This window comes from Metopolophium dirhodum, chromosome 1, assembly GCF_019925205.1.
Source record: "Metopolophium dirhodum isolate CAU chromosome 1, ASM1992520v1, whole genome shotgun sequence".
NCBI lineage: Eukaryota > Metazoa > Arthropoda > Insecta > Hemiptera > Aphididae > Metopolophium > Metopolophium dirhodum.
The window spans coordinates 82,292,883-82,314,313 of record NC_083560.1 but is presented as its reverse complement, the minus strand read 5'-3'; the positions used below and the strand labels follow the sequence as shown (position 1 = coordinate 82,314,313).

Below are 21,431 nucleotides of genomic sequence, written 5' to 3'. Positions count from 1 at the left end.
ATTGGCATTTTTAAAATCATTGATGGCCAACCTATAACCCCTCATAATTATTGAAATTGTAGGTATACTATGGTGACTATTGGTAACACTGCTTGGTATCCCTCGGCGTCTTGACTGAGGACCTAACCTTTTTGTACTCACTCTCAGTTATGTTATGATTATGTTATTTTATGTAAAACAGTTAATTATGTTCCAACAATTACATTAATTGTGATTTTATACTTAAATATAAAGTTTTATATGAATAATGATTATTACTTCTTATAATAATAATCATGCCGAGAAAGAAGAGGCCTTACTACAAAATAAACATTAAATACATTTTTTAAAACTATACATTTCACTGCCCACACATACCAATTGTGCGTGCAAATGCAAAAGCCATATTACATAGATCACGCAACAGTGCAGTTCTTACACTAAAGTTCATTTACGACTAACCCTAAGATAGTGATCTATTTGCTTGTAGAATATTACAATCCATATAACCATTACCATTTACAATTGCTATAATCAGAGAAAATGTCAATGCAAAAGTTTTTCATAGAAACACATTTTTCAAAAATAATTATTAATTTACATTAAGAGGACTGCACAAAAACGGTTTTTTGAAAAACCAAAATTAATAAATGTTTGACCTCACCTTTTATCTGTTTACTTGTCTGCCTACAAAAATCAAGTTCCGTAACTGATACATAAGTAACGGCAGCCGTTAAACATGAAAAAATACGCACCACCCATCTTAAGTGGACTTTTTTTAAAAGTGTATAATCTTTATGTAATAATATATATGGGTACAAGACAAATAATTTGAAAATTCCTCACTTTTTAAATGTTGTCTTGATACCTACACGATAAAATAACCAATCCGTAAAAAAATAATATAATAAATGTTAATTCGATGCGTTGTCTGTTGAACATTTAGGTACCTATCCCAAATAATATATACAACGCGATCCTTAGGAGTTTTCAACTATATTATGTAATAAACAGGTCTAAAAAATTCATGAATTGTGTTTCGTTTTGTGTTTAGCCAAATTAAATATCCGAAGGTTATGTTACACTTGAGGAGAAACCTTTGGCCGAAAATGTATATTTTGTGTAGGTTTATAAAAAAAAATAAAACCTTAAAACTCCCTGGTCGTAAAGTTTGTACAATGAAACTTTCCGAGTGGGTATTCAATTTACGACACTATAATATAATATGATTATTTAAAAAAAAAAAAAAAAACTACACTTATTGAATTTCCTGAAAAAATTAATCTAATATTTTTAATGCATCTTATATATTATATATGTACACAGGTACCTATTTTCGAATTGAGCTTTGTATAAAACTTTATAACAAAGGCAAACAAATAATTTTACTTTAATGCATCTAATGTTTTATTGTAATTTTCTTAAGTCAATAAAAACGAATAAATTAAGACCACCACTGAGTAATTCATTGACAATATATAACGATAAAATTTCATTCGAACATTGTGAGATATAAAACTAAAAATGTGTGTACATCAACTATATAGTACGTTTGTCTATGTCTTTTACTTTGACTTAATTATAAAAGGACTACATTTTAGACGATAATTAATCTTCAATAGATATAAAGTCACAATAAAAGTCTATTCATCTCATAAAAAGTTTTCGTAATAAAGTATGAAATAAGTGTCAATCGAATTTCTTTGAATAACCTGTAGTTCAAATCAAAATAGATATATAGTTTTAATGTCTAATACATAAATATTAAATATTATACTGATATTTATAGTAAATACATTTAGAACGGAGTCAGAAAATTACCACTTTTAATTTTTAAATTGGTGCCCATAGTCAAATATGATGTAAAATTGCTGCTGTATCAAACGCAAATAAAAATTATCTATTTGAATTTATGAACATAATTTATACCTAGTTACCTACTTTTATGGTTAATTATCGGACTTTGTTGTATACTTGTATCCATTGTTTTAAACTTTGGTTGATATAATCTGATAATTTTAAAAATGCTTTAATATTATAAAAACAATACCACATTCAAAATGAATTGCGAAATAATGAAACTCAGTGGTGCCGCTTATATAGTCAACGACGAAGGACTCAGAGTACATAACATGTGGCTATACCAATCAATATTTGAGTCTTTGTAAGTTCTTGCAAACTTTTTGTGTCCAAATATATTTTGGCGAATTATTTTGTAAGGGTGGCTGACTGACCGTATTGTAGAGGGTCATGGTGGGAGGGGTAGGGGCGAAATCTTGGCGTCAAAATACTAAACAGATACGTCTTTGAGGGGTATAGATAGGAGAGATGCAGATGAGTATTTTATTAGGTTAATCATAATTCGCTATTCTATTTCGTGTTGATTTTATTTATTGTTGCGTTGACGGGCAACCCGATTACCACGGCAATCGCAGTCCTTAAAATATATCAATCGTTCAGACTTGCGTGTGAAATAGTTTCGCTTTTTAATCTCTCGTACTTAATAGAAATAATATTGGAAATAAAATAGAATGTCGTGCCCACAGAAAATACCGTGCAAATCAAAATCATCGTTCGACATCCTCGAGTATCTGCACACGGCCCGCAATGCGTGCCACTGGCTCGGCCACTTAAACGATCCGCAGTCGCCGACCGACGAATTCGACGATTGGCTGATGTCCGCCAACGCTGGGGACCCCAAGTCCAACGGCTGCTGCGGTGGTGGCAGTGGCGGCGGCAGCGTCGGCCAGACGAGTCCATTCGTCGATGTGTTCCTGTACATGGTGCTCAAGGCCCGGCAGGCCGCGGCCGCCATGGCCGTCATCATACTCAGCGCCATCGTCATCGCCCTCCGGTCCACGCAGTTCATCTCTGGCCGCTGGACCCAAACGTTCGGGGCCAACTGCACAATTCCCGACGTCAAAATGTTCTGCTTCCAGGCGACCACCCTGTTCATATTGAACATGTTCGTCCTGTTCACCGTCTACTGGCCCGCGTACCTCGCGTTCCTGAGCATAACGAGTGTCATGGCGTGGGTCATCACCGCGCTCAAGGCCACCGTCCTCAGCATAGCCGTCTTATTGCCGTGACCGGTCGCCGCCGCCGCCGCCGCCGCCATGGTCCCATCGCATAGTATAATATGCTTTTGTATTGGCAATGTCTTACCCCAAACACAATATATTTTGCGTCCAGTGAAATGTCCCGACTTTGCAGACGAAATATGTAAGATACGTTTTAAAAGTACGATATGATCTGAGTATTTTATTCCATATTTATTTCCTTGTAAATACACGATTTTAAAATGTATTTTGCCGCATTTTCGTATGTTTATTTATTAATTTTGTGCTAGATGTGAGTTAGGACAGTCGCGGAAGATGATTGGTCGATGACCGATTTAATTTAACGAAATGTCTACTCTTCCTCAGGGATAGTAAATATAAAATTGTCCGGAGTGGCCAATTTAAAAATGTTGGTTTATTTGATATTCTGTACATAATTCTGACTACAATTCTATCATAGTGTTAAGGACAACGCTCGGTTCCAAATATGATACCAAATTTGCACAATATTAGCACTTAGTAATTTTCGCGTTGATATACACTTTGCACTAGGTTTAAATTGTTCGATGCCTTAACCAACTTAACTAACTTAACTTATAAAACTGTTGCCTTAATCCAAATAAATTAAGTAAGAACCTACGTAATTATTATCATACTGTTGTAATAATTTAACAATATAAAACAATTGCATGCATAATTTTATTATAAATTTGTATAACATAGCTTATAAGTAAAAAAACCCACCAAAAAATGGCCACATGAAATTTCAGACAGCATTTTATGCTAGGTACCTATATCATAATTAATATTATCGATGCAAATTATGCAGTGTGGGATATAAAATATACTATCATATAATATTATTATCATGACAATATTGTAATAACAAGTGCATTTCACATCATTGTTATGTTTTGAATATTGGGTCAAGTCATGTATAACATGATACGTAATATATACGTACAAAGTTGGTTCATTAAATGTGTACGCTACTATAATGCCAGCAATCACATTTAGTTCTTATACAATCCTCAACGTTTTTACTACAAACAGTTTGAATTGTCCTGTATAGGTACAACTGTAATAATATACCGATGGGTACAACGGCTGCAAGCCAAAGCATGCCACCGGACATTATGTATATTATTGAAATAACATAAAATATGTGGCTGCAAATAAAAAAAGGTGGATAAGTGGATGTCGCTCTGCTGTACGGTAGGTTACAAGTGGGTCACTGTAATGGATGGTGTTAAATTTGAATTCAATGATATTATAATATCATTGTATAAGAAAAACGATTCTGAGCGAAAACGGTCAGTCAGCCTATGATTTTACCAAGTATATTTGATGATATTATTCTGAATAAAGTAATTTATGTATAACCTATTTACGTGGAGCCTTGTTTTAAATTTTCAATCCTTAGCCATAAAAGTTAAAAATTTATAAATTTTTAACTACAAAATAATTGATAAATTATAAATTTGATAAATGTTGTCAAAATTTGAACTTTAAATGCTTATAAAAAAAAATTGTGCCTATGTATTTTTAATATTTTTCAACTGCTATTAGAACGATATATCAGGAGCCTTATATTAAATTTTAACGCTTTTTTACCCAACAAATAAAAATTTATTAATATTTATAGAAAAAAAACTAAAAAAATTGAAAACTGACAATGTCCGTAAACAGCTCAAAAAGAGTCAAAATATTTTCAACATTTTATGGTGTATAGAAAATGCTAATATAAACATTCAGTGAAATTTTCAAGTATCTACAGTCATTCGTTTTTTAATTACAATAAAATAAGAAAATTGTTACATGAGAAATCGAGTAAATATCAAATGTTGTAAAAATATAAATTTCAGACGCTCATAAGAATTTAATTTAAGTTTCTTCTAGACATTTTTTTTTTGATAAAGGTAGACAAACTTATGAGTAATCATATATTACATTTTCAAATCTTAGATTTAAAAAGAAAAATTTTTATGAATTCTCATCAAAATAATTTGCTATTTTTCGTGATTTTACCGTATTTTGTCAAAATTTGAACTTTAAATGCTTATAATTAAAAACTGTGACTAAGGATTTTTCATTTTTTTCATTTACCTTTGAAACAATAACCTAGGAGCCTTCTATTAAATTTTCAAGCTTTTTTACTCAACAGATAAAATTTTATTGATATTTATAGAAAAAAAAACTAAAAAAATTGAAAACTGACAATGGCCGTAAACACCTCAAAAAGAGTCAAAATATTTTCAAAATTTTATGGTGTATAGAAAATGCTAATATAAACATTCAGTCAAAATGTCATGTCCCTACGGTCATTTGTTTTAGAGTTACACCAAAAACCAAAATCGATTTTCTCGAAAACAGATTTTGCGTAAAAATTCCCGTTTTTCCTTAATTTTTCTTTTGTTTTTCACATCGCTTGTGAAAACTACTGGGAAATTTTTACTTTTGACCCCCCAAAGTACCAACTAGATTCACTTTCCTATCAGAAAAGTTACTATTGAAGAAAATCCAAGCACTTTTACTGTCCTAAAAGGTGATGACAGACACAAAAATAAAAAAAAAAATAAAAAAAAAAAAAAAACATACATCATTGTAGAATCAATACATTCATCGCTTCGCTCAGAATCTAAAATTGAAAACTGACAATGTCCGTAAACAGCTCAAAAAGAGTCAAAATTGTATGGTGTATAGAAAATGCTGATACAAACATTCAGTGAAATTTTCAAGTATCTACAGTCATTCGTTTTTTTAATTACAATAAAATAAGAAAATTGTTACATGAGAAATCAAGTGCATATCAAATGTTGTAAAAATATAAATTTCAGACGCTCATAAAATTTAATTAAAGTTTCTAGTAGAAATTTTTTTTTGATAAAGGTAGACAAACTTATGAGGAATCTTTTATTACATTTTCAAATCTTAGATTTAAAAAGAAAAATTTTTATGAATTCTCAACTCAAAATAATTTGCTAATTTTTGTAGTTTTTCCGTATTTTGTCATTTTGTCAAAATTTGAACTTTAAATGCTTATAAATAAAAACTGTGACTATGGATTTTTAATTTTTTACACCTGCTTTTGAAACAACAACCAAGGAGCCTTCTATTAAATTTTCAAGCTTTTTTACTCAACAGATAACATTTTATTGATATTTATAGAAAAAAAAACTAAAAAAAATGGAAATTGACAATGTCCGTTAACAGCTCAAAATAAGTCAAAATATTTGGAAAATGTTATGGTGTATAGGAAATTCAATTATAATAAACATTCAGTAAAAATTGCAGGTCCTTTCGGTCATTTGTTTTAGAGTTACACCAAAAACCAAAATCGATTTTATCGAAAACTAGATTCACTTTCCTACCAGAAAAGTTACTATTGAAGAAAATCCAAGCACTTTTAGTGTCCTAAAAGGTGATGACAGACACAAAAATAAAAAAAAATAAAAAAAAAAACACACATCATTGTAGAATCAATACATTCATCGCTTCGCTCAGAATCTAATATCACACCACCAAACAATTATTTTGAAAGTTACTGGGAATTTTAAATGTTGACCTCTCGACTGCACCAACTAGATTCACTTTCCCATCGAACAAGATACTGAAGTTGAAAATTGAAGCATTATTTTGGCTACTTATCGTGTACTCAGTTACAAATAATTAAAAAAAAACACATAATTGTAAAACCAATGCATTCATCGCTTCGCTAGTCCGTTCAGAATCCAAAACTCAAATTTATATTGTACCTTTAAAATATTATGATAATAATGCGTTTTACAGAAATAAATGAAAAATATTCAAAATAGTATAATATAATAGAACTACAACTGTACAAATAACAATAACTAACAATCGCACTATAAAGGGCTGTGTAATGGGTACTTGTCATATTTCGTTAAAGCTATTGGCTATATCACTATGGTACCTGTGTACTATACAGTAGATATAATAAATTTATAACTTATAAGTATTAAACCATTCATAAGTTAAGGCCAATTTAAACTCTAATTCAATTCGCGCATAATTCACCGATATTTTCAATAAATCAAATACAATAATATAAACCCAAAATATGTATAATATAATAATCATATATGTACAGTGTATATCCATATCACATATTGTATTATAGTAAACTCAAAATTAAGATAAATCATCATAATTGGCTGTCAAATACATATTATATTTACTGATAAATACAAATACACTAATACAATATATGGATATTATATGTATACTATATTCTTTGTTTCTTAATTGTATAATTATATCACTATTTAAATTATCTGTTACACCACTCAAATATCCTTACCAGAAACCTGACTTTTAAAATAAACCTACTTGGAAGTTCTACCTCAAGGATGAATTTAAAATGATGCCATGACTCGATAAAAAAGTGACCAAAAACAAAATTGATAAAACATTTCTAAAAATGTTTTTATAGTAACGGTGGCTTTTTCCTTAAGAGGAGAACGATATAAACTTGTGTTAACATTTAGGTTTATAGTTGTATTTAAATAATAACAATAACAAAAATATTATATTATATTAGTATGTAACTGTAATTTACAATAACATCACAGTATATTACAGTATAACAAATATCTTGTTATGTGATTAATGCTTATGATATTTGAACAAAATATTAATTTAAATAAATAGTAAAAAAAGAGTATTGAACTATTGAAAATATTGTTATTTAAAATGGTTAACTGTTAAGATTCAATTACACGTCATGATAAGATTTGGTACACACATTTGTAATTCAGTGGACATACTGAGGAGACTGATGCTAATGACATAAGCGATTGATGACTGTGGGACGGAAGCGGATCAGACGAATATGAAAAAATTGTAATAACATTAATAAATAATAATATAATTCACAAATACTTCAAATAACAATAATACAGACATGCATAGCCACATAGGGTCGACTAATTAATTGTGATATTTGTATTTTAATTTTGAATCAATAAGTATAGTAATAATATTATAAAATACTAATAGAATAACACTCGAATTACCTATTAATATTTCGTAATACTCAGTAATATAGCATCGGAATTCAGACAAAATATTTTCCTCGCATAAAAATACTCGTTCTAACTAAAATTATAAATAACATAGGTAATTAACTTGATAAAATTAAAAAAAACCGATATTAGTTTTAAATTTTAATCGGTTTTAGTAACGGTTTTTCAATTCTATGGTTTCGGTTTGGGTTTTGTAAAAGGTTTTTATAAGGTTTTAGGTTTCAGTTACGGTTTTTTAAGCAGCGTTTTAAAACTTTTGGTTTGGGTTCCAGTTACGGTGTTTAAATATGAAAAACCGCGTTTTAAACTGGTTTTCAGAAAATTGGTTAAACCGGTTTCGATCCCTGCTTTACATAGTATTAAATTGAACTGTTGCCACATTCTCAGCTACTACCTACTAGTTTTTATCCATTCACTGCTTATATTATAATACACATTCTTTTCTCCGACAAAAACATTTTATGATGATTTATCTTAATTTTGAGTTTACTATAATACAATATGTGATATGGATATACACTGTACATATATGATTATTATATTATACATATTTTGGGTTTATATTATTGTATTTGATTTATTGAAAATATCGGTGAATTATGCGCGAATTGAATTAGAGTTTAAATTGGCCTTAACTTATGAATGGTTTAATACTTATAAGTTATAAATTTATTATATCTACTGTATAGTACACAGGTACCATAGTGATATAGCCAATAGCTTTAACGAAATATGACAAGTACCCATTACACAGCCCTTTATAGTGCGATTGTTAGTTATTGTTATTTGTACAGTTGTAGTTCTATTATATTATACTATTTTGAATATTTTTCATTTATTTCTGTAAAACGCATTATTATCATAATATTTTAAAGGTACAATATAAATTTGAGTTTTGGATTCTGAACGGACTAGCGAAGCGATGAATGCATTGGTTTTACAATTATGTGTTTTTTTTTAATTATTTGTAACTGAGTACACGATAAGTAGCCAAAATAATGCTTCAATTTTCAACTTCAGTATCTTGTTCGATGGGAAAGTGAATCTAGTTGGTGCAGTCGAGAGGTCAACATTTAAAATTCCCAGTAACTTTCAAAATAATTGTTTGGTGGTGTGATATTAGATTCTGAGCGAAGCGATGAATGTATTGATTCTACAATGATGTGTGTTTTTTTTTTTATTTTTTTTTATTTTTGTGTCTGTCATCACCTTTTAGGACACTAAAAGTGCTTGGATTTTCTTCAATAGTAACTTTTCTGGTAGGAAAGTGAATCTAGTTTTCGATAAAATCGATTTTGGTTTTTGGTGTAACTCTAAAACAAATGACCGAAAGGACCTGCAATTTTTACTGAATGTTTATTATAATTGAATTTCCTATACACCATAACATTTTCCAAATATTTTGACTTATTTTGAGCTGTTAACGGACATTGTCAATTTCCATTTTTTTTAGTTTTTTTTTCTATAAATATCAATAAAATGTTATCTGTTGAGTAAAAAAGCTTGAAAATTTAATAGAAGGCTCCTTGGTTGTTGTTTCAAAAGCAGGTGTAAAAAATTAAAAATCCATAGTCACAGTTTTTATTTATAAGCATTTAAAGTTCAAATTTTGACAAAATGACAAAATACGGAAAAACTACAAAAATTAGCAAATTATTTTGAGTTGAGAATTCATAAAAATTTTTCTTTTTAAATCTAAGATTTGAAAATGTAATAAAAGATTCCTCATAAGTTTGTCTACCTTTATCAAAAAAAAATTTCTACTAGAAACTTAAATTAAATTTTATGAGCGTCTGGAATTTATATTTTTACAACATTTGATATTCACTTGATTTCTCATGTAACAATTTTCTTATTTTATTGTAATTAAAAAAACGAATGACTGTAGATACTTGAAAATTTCACTGAATGTTTGTATCAGCATTTTCTATACACCATACAATTTTGACTCTTTTTGAGCTGTTTACGGACATTGTCAGTTTTCAATTTTAGATTCTGAGCGAAGCGATGAATGTATTGATTCTACAATGATGTATGTTTTTTTTTTTTTTTTTTATTTTTTTTTTTTATTTTTTTTTTTATTTTTGTGTCTGTCATCACCTTTTAGGACAGTAAAAGTGCTTGGATTTTCTTCAATAGTAACTTTTCTGATAGGAAAGTGAATCTAGTTGGTACTTTGGGGGGTCAAAAGTAAAAATTTCCCAGTAGTTTTCACAAGCGATGTGAAAAACAAAAGAAAAATTAAGGAAAAAACGGGAATTTTTACGCAAAATCTGTTTTCGAGAAAATCGATTTTGGTTTTTGGTGTAACTCTAAAACAAATGACCGTAGGGACATGACATTTTGACTGAATGTTTATATTAGCATTTTCTATACACCATAAAATTTTGAAAATATTTTGACTCTTTTTGAGGTGTTTACGGCCATTGTCAGTTTTCAATTTTTTTAGTTTTTTTTTCTATAAATATCAATAAAATTTTATCTGTTGAGTAAAAAAGCTTGAAAATTTAATAGAAGGCTCCTAGGTTATTGTTTCAAAGGTAAATGAAAAAAATGAAAAATCCTTAGTCACAGTTTTTAATTATAAGCATTTAAAGTTCAAATTTTGACAAAATACGGTAAAATCACGAAAAATAGCAAATTATTTTGATGAGAATTCATAAAAATTTTTCTTTTTAAATCTAAGATTTGAAAATGTAATATAAGATTACTCATAAGTTTGTCTACCTTTATCAAAAAAAAAATGTCTAGAAGAAACTTAAATTAAATTCTTATGAGCGTCTGAAATTTATATTTTTACAACATTTGATATTTACTCGATTTCTCATGTAACAATTTTCTTATTTTATTGTAATTAAAAAACGAATGACTGTAGATACTTGAAAATTTCACTGAATGTTTATATTAGCATTTTCTATACACCATAAAATGTTGAAAATATTTTGACTCTTTTTGAGCTGTTTACGGACATTGTCAGTTTTCAATTTTTTTAGTTTTTTTTTCTATAAATATCAATACATTTTTATTTGTTGGGTAAAAAAGCGTGAAAATTTAATATAAGGCTCCTGATATATCGTTCTAATAGCAGTTGAAAAATATTAAAAATACATAGGCACAATTTTTTTTTATAAGCATTTAAAGTTCAAATTTTGACAACATTTATCAAATTTATAATTTATTAATTATTTTGTAGTTAAAAATTTATAAATTTTTAACTTTAATGGCTAAGGATTGAAAATTTAAAACAAGGCTCCACGTAAATAGGTTATATATAAATTACTTTATTCACAATAATATCATCAAATATACTTGGTAAAATCATAGGCTGACTGACCGTTTTCGCTCAGAATAGTTTTTCTTATACAATGATATTATATCATTGAATTCAAATTTAACACCATCCATTACAGTGATCCACTTGTAACCTACTGTACAGCAGAGCGACATCCACTTACCCACCTTTTTTAAATGTATAATTATTTTATAACTATCCGTATATAAGGTTTTTATTATACAATAACTAAGTCAATTTATCTTTATCAATGCACGTTGCATATGCTGTTAGAATATAATAATATATAGGTGCTTTATATCATGCTCAAATACAAATCTTTCCCGTAACGTATTATATTTGTATAGAATATTTGTTTATATATATACATATAACAACTGTAATAAAAGTGACGGCAAGTTTTTACATAGGTATAGGTACTTACAATTTATGAAAACGAATATAAAAGCAAAATATAAAATATGTTGAATACTTTAACAGTGTATTAAATTATTATATAAAATACTTGTCTTTAATAAATATAAATACAGGTTGCATAGACCTTTGGTATTTTTTTTTTATCAATACATTACCTGAAGTCTACAACGAATCGTTGTTCTACATGTAGGTATTAACTTACTACAACAATATACCTAGTTTTTATATTATTAAGCATTCATTAAATTGTATATGCATTACGGGTAACACAGGTACGTACTACGTATAATACTGGGTATATAATATTATGTAAGTAGCACTACTAAGTATCGATCAATTTTAATATTATTTCCATTGTTTGATTTTTGTACCAACCATAGGATACTATAGGTGTCCATAATTATTTAATGATGATTTTTTAGGTTTTAATTTATTTAACGTATAACATTAAATTTAATTATTTCACATCTAGAGAAGACTACTTATTTTTAAATGTTAATATAAACCTACAAGTATAAAAAATGTAAAATAATATTTTTTGTTAATATCAATAAACCACAGGTTTCTATAAGCAGATGGGAACATAATATAGTCCCTACAGGGAAAAGTAGGGGGGAAAATATTACGTACTATATTTAATGCTCACCGTAAAATCAAAGATTCATCCGGTTGCCGGTAAATATAGATGAAATAATGAAGTAAATGATTACTTACGGTTTGTTCGTCTCGCATGTATTGTCTTTGGTCACTTTACAGTTGTTCTTGAAGTCATCAAATATTCGTCGGCAATCAGGTGACGATTCGCAAACGGTCAAAGCGTGGTTGCACGAAGCCAGCGTTTCGATGTGAAACTGGTCGTATTCTGCAAAAAGACAAAAAATTACATTAACAACTTTATATTAATTAGTAGAAATAAATAGGTACCTATAAACTGATTATTATAATGTTATACAATAACAAAAGAAAAAAAAAATGATGTAAGAGATAAATAAAAATAATAATTATAATCTGCAGTTTTTACAATATTATTTATTTTAAATATAAACATTATTAAATATAGGGTCGCCACTGATTCACCAGTACTCACAATACACGTGAACTGTACATATGAGATTCGTTACAGACTTTACATAATATACACTTCATAAATCACTCAATTATAAGAATGATTGGAAATGTGAATGGCATGTTTTTATTCACTCTCTCTCCTATTATTCAACCAAGACCCACCCGTCCATGTAACGTTTATTGGGAAATATTTTTTTGCAAAGAAAAACAGTGCAACACAATATTATACACAATATGTACCTTGTAAAAATAGCATACTTTCATATTATACGTGACACCAAGATGCGAAAAAAAAATTAATTATAGTACGAGATATATTAGCGTGATGTGAAAATGTGGGTACCTATAATAATACTATGACATTTAAATGGCTTATATTTGAAATGATTGAACGAATGTAATATAATAATTATTATAATATCTATATAAATAATATAATTGAAATACTTTAAATATATTACGCACACTTATTATATTATACAGCTACATAATATGTTTAATGTTTGTTGTAAAACATTTAGTTTAATTAAATTTTTTTTGTAATATGATTATTATATAAACAAACTATTTGATCAATAGGTGTATAATATATATATATTATACGCATAATGGCACTTGTTAGTTGATTTTTTTTCATCAATAGATCACACGCATCACCCAAATATTTAAAACGTCTACGGTCTACAATATGTATAATAAATGTACATAACTTCTTTATCGATTATTTTATTTAGAACATACAATTTGAGTGGAGTTGTAGGTTTGATTCCTCTAGTGCTCACAGATAATAATGTATCAAGTATAACAATTATTGATTTTTATTTTCCCTCAAAATTATGTATTCAAGTTTAACTAATAAACATACATCGTTTATACAATAAAATATGTATACCAGAAAATCATATTTATGACTATATCCATAAATGACAGAACCAGAAGAAATCGTAATGGTAACATGTTCTGGGCCCTGAAGAAATATTCAATAATACCATACTATAGAAAATAACCCAACCTTGCAAATCAATATAAATTATAAAAATTGTTTTATTTTTGATTGTCATAGGTACATCAATATTATTTGTATGTACAATGTGATCCATTTAAGTGATTACACTCATCAAACAAATAGCTTATCAAAGCATTTAAAGTTTAGATGAGTAGAGTAGTGGACCGTGATTTTGCAGGACACTCCTGTTGAAATCTACTTTACTAATCTGAACTTTAAATACCTACTAATTACTGATAATTAACTATAAGTTCAAAATTCGTTTATTTTGAATCAAAACACTACACAAAATATTTTTGAAATATGAAATAAAAAGCAGGTAAGTGGATGTCGCTCGGCTGTACAATAGGTTACATGTGACTCAATTTATAATGGATTGTATTGAACTTGAATTCAATGATGTAATATCATTGTATAAGAAAAACGATTCTGAGCAGATTGGTACTGTTTGTCAGTCTGGAAATTTTATATTTTTATTATTTATTAAAGCCTGTAGGTAAATTGAATTAATATTATAATAATTATTTTTTATTCGTTTCTATGGTGATAAACAAAGCGTTAGAAATTAAAATCTCATTTTTAGGTTTTTTGTAATTTGTCGGTGGTTTTTCCAGTGGCATTAAATAATTATTGAGCAAATCAAAAAATGACCTCTTTAGAGTACTATCTTGATCCAATTTGCTAAAAGATAAAATACTATATGTTGAAATCGAAGCTCTCCTTCTGGTAGAATTTTTGTATACAGGATAAAAAAAAATAATAAAAAAAAATAAACACCATTGTAAAACCACAAAACCACTAGCTTCCTCGCTGCACTCAGAATCTAAAATGATAACGATAAAAAATTGTTTCAAAAATGTTGTTTTTTAATGACATAAAATAATGAAGAAAAATAACTTTTTCAAAATAATGAGTGATGACTCTTAAATAGATCCACCTTGTCTATTATATTATATTATATTCATAATAATAACAAAATAATAATTTAAGAGAAGTGATATAAAATCCGTTTTAAAATTATAATTAAATAAAATACTAAAAATGGTCATCAATTTAAAATGTCTATAAATAGCTCAACAAAAGATGGAATATGTAAATATTGAATATTATCATAGAATTAAGTCTGGAAAATCCTAATGTAAAGTATATTTTATGGCAATTTGAAGTAACTATGGTTATACATATTGATTTGCAACTGTTAATGGGTAAGGGGGGTTATGGTTTTATTTACGATCTTAGATCTCTGGAAATTTGACCTCCTGAAGAACCAACTATAGAAACCACTCTCAAAGTCTAAGGTTAAAGCATTTTTTTCCCCAAATCCCAATGACAGACACCATAATTAATAAATAAAATCATTGTAAAACCAATTACTGATATTTTTTTAAGTACCAAAGGGGTTTAAGCTCCTAATTACTTTAGCCACCTATACATGTTTTTTCATATACTATATATTATTATAATTATTTATAATATAAATATATTTTCTCGTTGAGGGGCTACTCACAGATATAACATTGCTGGACGATATGGTATGTATTGTGCTCACGGACTAAAATATCTGGGCCTAAATCTGCGCAATATGCATGAAATTAATTCTGAAAATTAGCTGTTAAGTTATTGCAGTAGTTATCTATGTTATAATACATACATAACGTAGGGACTATAATATTTATGTAGCAGTGAAAGACGACGGACAGCCAGGGCGTAACACGTTAATATTATTATTATTGTTTACTTATCCATAAAGCATAATATAATAAAGTCCAACCATCCCTCACCACGGACTGTCTGCCATAATAATATAACAACAAAACTCAACAATGGTGTATAGACAGAGGGGGGTTAACATGTTTTTCCGGCGTAATACCTATACCACCCACATTGCGATATAAGTATTATAAAGGAAAATTAATTATAATCGACAGTAAAAATAAGCGTTAATGGAAATCGTAAAACATTTGTTTGTGTATTATTAAATAGACAAGATTTTAACCGGTGAACCATGACACTATAATAATATATTATACACAATTTCGTATAACTATTATTTTCATTCTACTGAGTGTTTTAATAAAATGATTTTACTTTATGAATTTCGGTATTATATAACGCACATTAAACGCATACGTGCCACTCTGTTTAACTGTGGTAATGACACGCATCGGTCAACTCTGAATTATTAAATTTGAAAACTATATCGTCGCATCACGTTCTAAGATGTAGTATGTATATCACTTATGAGTTTATATACATTAAGGATTTAACCACCATTAATATTTTAAAGTTACCGCAGTCATTTTGCGCATTATTTATAATAATAATCATAATATTATATCATATTATTTTGTACAGAAATAAAAATAATAATATTATGATAGAAATGTTAACGTATACTATTTAAACTAAAGTTAGTCTATTAATACATATATAAAAAAATATGATATGCCTAATACAAGTTAAAATAAATATGTTATTGTAAAAATGGAGAATCTCTACGGTGACTAAAGTTTAAATTACAAGAAAATAACTAAATCGATTTATTCAAAAACCAGTATTGTGTAAACAGTATTATTATTAACTCCCGTTTTCTGTAAATTATTTTTAAGTTTTGGCTGATTATTTTGAAAACTTCTGTACATTTTGTACTCTTAAAGTTCCAACCAGATACCAGAAATACCAGAAATGGCAGAATAACTATCTTCATAGTTAATAGCTGAAGATTAAAGCATTTTTTTTTATTTTGAAAAATAACTTTGCACAAAAAAAATAAACACACACACATTTGTAAAACTAATATACATCACTCCACACTCAGATTATAAAATATAATTTGGCATGTATGTAATTAAATTTAAATTGTGGATTGATTTTGATTTTAAAGGAAAAATTGTAAAATTACTTTAAAAAAAATGTTTTTCACAAAATATATGGTATCAAAAACATGTGTTGATATTGAAAATAATATCTTCATATCAATAACAGAACATTCTTGACAACGAGAATTTTCACAACTTAACGTTATAACAGTTTATAAATATCATTTTATTTTATGATCCGACTTAATGGTTGTAGGAAGCCATTTATTTACAACTATACGCATTTAATACCGCTGTAATCGAAAACTAAAGTGCTGCAAGTAATTGATCAAATTAATCTTTAAAGAACTCATTTAAGTTGCGTAATAATATTATTATATTATTATATTATTATACAAATATTTATATTAAATACGTAGAACTCGACTGATTGATCAATATTAGCCAAGTTGTTATACTTTATTATCATGGTATTCACCTTAATTCAGTAACGAGATCAAGTTAAAATTGATTGTATAAAATATAAAATATTTAAAATTAAATTAGCTAACTTGTATGTACAGTTGTAGTGCAGATAACACAAGTACAACGACGATTTATTATAACACTACGGTTTTATATGGTTTATTTTTGAATATTAATATTAATAACAAATTAATAAATCACAAATTATGACGATATCAAATACCTAATATTATATGGAATCTAATGCACGTATGCGTGTGTTTATATTTTGAAAAACTGTGAATTAATTATATTTTCCTGTTCAGCGCGTATTTGGGAAACGGAGGAAAAGTATATAATATAACTTGCGATCGGTGAAAACATACAAGTCTCGTAACGATTTAAGTTATATACTTAAATAAAGGATCGAAAGTCGTGAGTGTACGCTATATTACCACCGTGAAAAAAACCCCAACTTTAATAGGGAGTTGCACGCGTTTACTGATTTTATAAATTTGTACCTACCTAACTAGTTAGAAGTCCACCGTTTTATTGCACAACACATATCACCCTCACAGAAACGTACGTATACAAAGTAACTTTCAATACGAATTCGTTTGAAGATTCGACCCACTGAATTTAATTACTTGAACCTGAAACTAATTTCTAAACGCACAATATATCGACCGAGTGCGTTGAAAAATAATTCGTATGCAGGCTATTTGTCGTGTGAAGGGTATCTACTTGAATTTTTTTTTTTACTATTTTTAGGAGAAATTACACAATCTATATCATGGAAATAATGAGTAAATGTGGATTAAGGAAAAAAAATAGAAGACGAGTTACATAACTTTGGGAAAGAAGCCACATTGGTGACACTTTCAAATTGATTTGGTCTTGTGTATATTTTTATTTTTTTTTTCAATGTCATAAATCTCAGCAGCATTTACATTTAAGTCGCCTTGTACTTGAAAATTAAAATATGTATTAGTCGGGGTGTATATTAATAATAATACCTATTATTATTATTATTGTATTATAGTTCTGTAGCGTCCAGCATTCAAATAACTGATTTAACTCAATAATAATAATGGTACAATATTATGCAACTCAATATCATACAACTGTTTACTGCCAATATTATAATATACAGTTAGTTATACTTTACCATAGATACAGTATGTAGTAAATATGTAGTAAATAGGTAGTATACATTATGTACGCCATCTATGGATTCTTGGCCTTATGAAAAAAAGAAAAAACAAATTTACAGTCTCCGTAGTCAAGAACCGAAATACTACATAAAACGAGCTTCAAAAATATGTTTTCTTGTTAATAGATCGGTTATGAACCGTAAAATAGTTGCAGACAATTGTTTTTATATTTTAATTTTTGGTTATAACGTTATTTACTTTTACCTTACTTATATAAGTATATATTTTATTTTTAAAATAGTCGCATTACTCAAATTAAAATGTTTGATGATAGAATATAATAGACGGTTTAGTAATTTCAAATTTTAATAATTATGATTTTATTATAGTTAGTATATTAAATATCAGTGCGGAGGGGATTCAAGTTTATCCAAGTTTTTTTGTAACTTTAAACAATATCTAACTTGGATAAACACAACTGTTTTTTCCCAATAAACAATTTTAAAATTCTGTTAAAGAGGGAAAGAAGTATTTTAGGAGTATCCAATACAATTTTAATCATTAATCTGCTAATGTATATTATACACGAATAAATGATACAATCTACTGGTTAGTGCTTAAATAAATTAAATTTGTATAAACCAAAATGTTCAAAAAATAATCTCCTTGGACTTTTAAAAATAAAATGGTATTTTAAAAATCATTTAAAAAAATTATAGCTAAGAACATTATAGGTAGTTAAAAATTCTAAATGTTGTGATTTAAAGACAAAATATCAAATTATGTAAAAAAAAAAACATTTTAAAAGACACTACTGAGTGAAGTACTATTTCGTAATACTCGAATCACTTTAATATATTATATAATATTAATAGATCGTAGCATGGGTTATTATTTTGTACGACAATAGTAAATAAAGTGTGTACTTAAATAAAAAAAAATATGGAGGCTCATCCCGGTTAATGGTTATGCCAAAAGTATACCAAAAAATAACATTTTTTAAACAAAGTGAAAAGCACGGAAAAGATGGGCTTTGACGTCACTTGGGCATAGATGTCCTTATACACTAGAGCAATGACAAATTGTATAGGTACCTATTGTGTTGAAAAAAAATAAACGATTCCGAGAAAGAAACGCTGAAAAAATACGAAAATCGGTGGATTTACGGGGATGGTCTTAACAAAAAATGTGAACTGAACATTTTAATAAATATTTATATACTTATTTAATGTAGCTCTAGGGAATTTCATATTATATTTATGTTGTGTCGTTGGTCACTGCGTAATATCCAAATGATAAACAAAATCATATATCAATAAAGTAATATATACATATTTAGTATTATATATAATATATTATGTTTGCATTTATTATGACTATATATCTTTGAAAAGGCATTTAGTTAGATAGTAAAAATTAAATTGTATTTAATTGGAGTTTTTTTTATGGAACTATAATATTATAAAGACATTATGTAAGTTCTTCAATCTACTAATACGGTCAACTTAATATTTATCATTATACCATTGACCTGCCCCCGTACCAAGTCTAAACGTTGAATAAATTGTATTTTGTAATGACCCTAAAGTATTTGGTTATAAACATGTTACCAAGTTAAACAAGATGTGGATAAAGATTAGAGACTCAATATACATATCAGACAAGAAACTGATTCTGATAAATAGACTGACATATGAAATAAGTAATTACTACAAAAAAAAATTATTATATATACGCCATAATCAATAATTATGATCTTATTTATTAGGAAAATAAATCTTTATAAAAGTGTTAAAAATATTGGAAAAATTAGCAAAAAATACAAAAGTAAAGTTTACTCAATTATAATCTTACGAATTTATACAAGAAAATTCAAAACGTTATATCCTCACCGAAAAAAAATATTTAATAAAAAAGTCGAGCTATTTTAATATTGATAAGTTAAAGTTTAAACGTTAAATTAATTAAATTTGTATTTTGTATGTTGGTAAATATAATGATGACATGATTTTAATATAGGAATTTCATATTATATTATTATTGTACTAACATTTACCGTTATGTAGACAAAGTTTAAACATATGGCGAACTATTGTGAATAAAATTTGTACAGACTATATTATAATATTATATTATATTATATGGCACAAGTATTTAACGTATAAACAAATAATTTATATTATTACTTTTTAGGTGTTCAACTTATGAAAATATGAAAATTATTTAACTACAGATATTTTAAACGTCTTTATTGTAGGTAATTAAATATTTATCAAAGATAAAAAAATATCAACTATTAATTAATTTAAGAATATTTTTTTAAAAAATATTTTGTTGGTTTCCAAACGTACACTTTTTGTTACTCGTTATAATAATTATTATTTTGACATTTTTATCTTAAATTTCTTTCTTTTTTTTCGTTGAAAATGTATATTTTGAAAAAAGGTAAGCGGTGCAATATCGTAATTCACCGCTCAGTGAAATAATACAAGGTGGTCGAATGACACATTTATAATTGTTAAAGTTCACGTGCCCATCTGGGATTTAGAGGCGACACTTCGTTTATAACTTAAAATCGATAATAACATTCACTGGCTCTGAACTCCACCACGAAATAATAAATACCTACTGTTTCTTTTGCTCAACTACATAATAATAATAAAAAACTCAGCTTATTCGTTCAATCGTTCATGACACTCGAAATAAAACAAAATAATTATTATACGACTACCACTAAGTACCTATACATATACTTGTTTATATAATAATAATATTACAAACATAAAATAAATCATATTGTCAATGTTTCCTGCAGCGTTGTTTCCATATCTCTTTTTGTAACGTTACGAATTGTTTAGTACTTGTTCTCGTTTTTATTAAATTAAATAAATATTTTTTTTTCCTATAAACCTAACTACCGACTTATAAATGAAAAAAAAACATTTTAATTTAATTATTTCTAAATAGTTATTATATATATTTCGTTAAATAGAAATGTATTTATGGTTTTTAAATACTACTTATTTCACGCAATATTATAATGCCAATTATGAATATATAATAAACAAAAATACATATTATTATAGTAACTAGTAATTATTTTTAGCTTAATAATTCCAATACGTTTAACCTAATGGTGTGTGCAGTA

General features: G+C 27.4%; 1 protein-coding gene across 1 annotated transcript in view; it reads right to left on the bottom strand.

The window, feature by feature from the left end:
* Positions 1-21,431, bottom strand: part of LOC132937429 (uncharacterized) — a 216,974-nt gene that overhangs the window by 97,521 nt on the left and 98,022 nt on the right. The window contains exon 4 of the mRNA XM_061004246.1: positions 12,507-12,654. Within this exon, the coding sequence (XP_060860229.1) occupies positions 12,507-12,654 (148 nt within the window). The remainder of the gene's footprint in view (positions 1-12,506; positions 12,655-21,431) is intronic.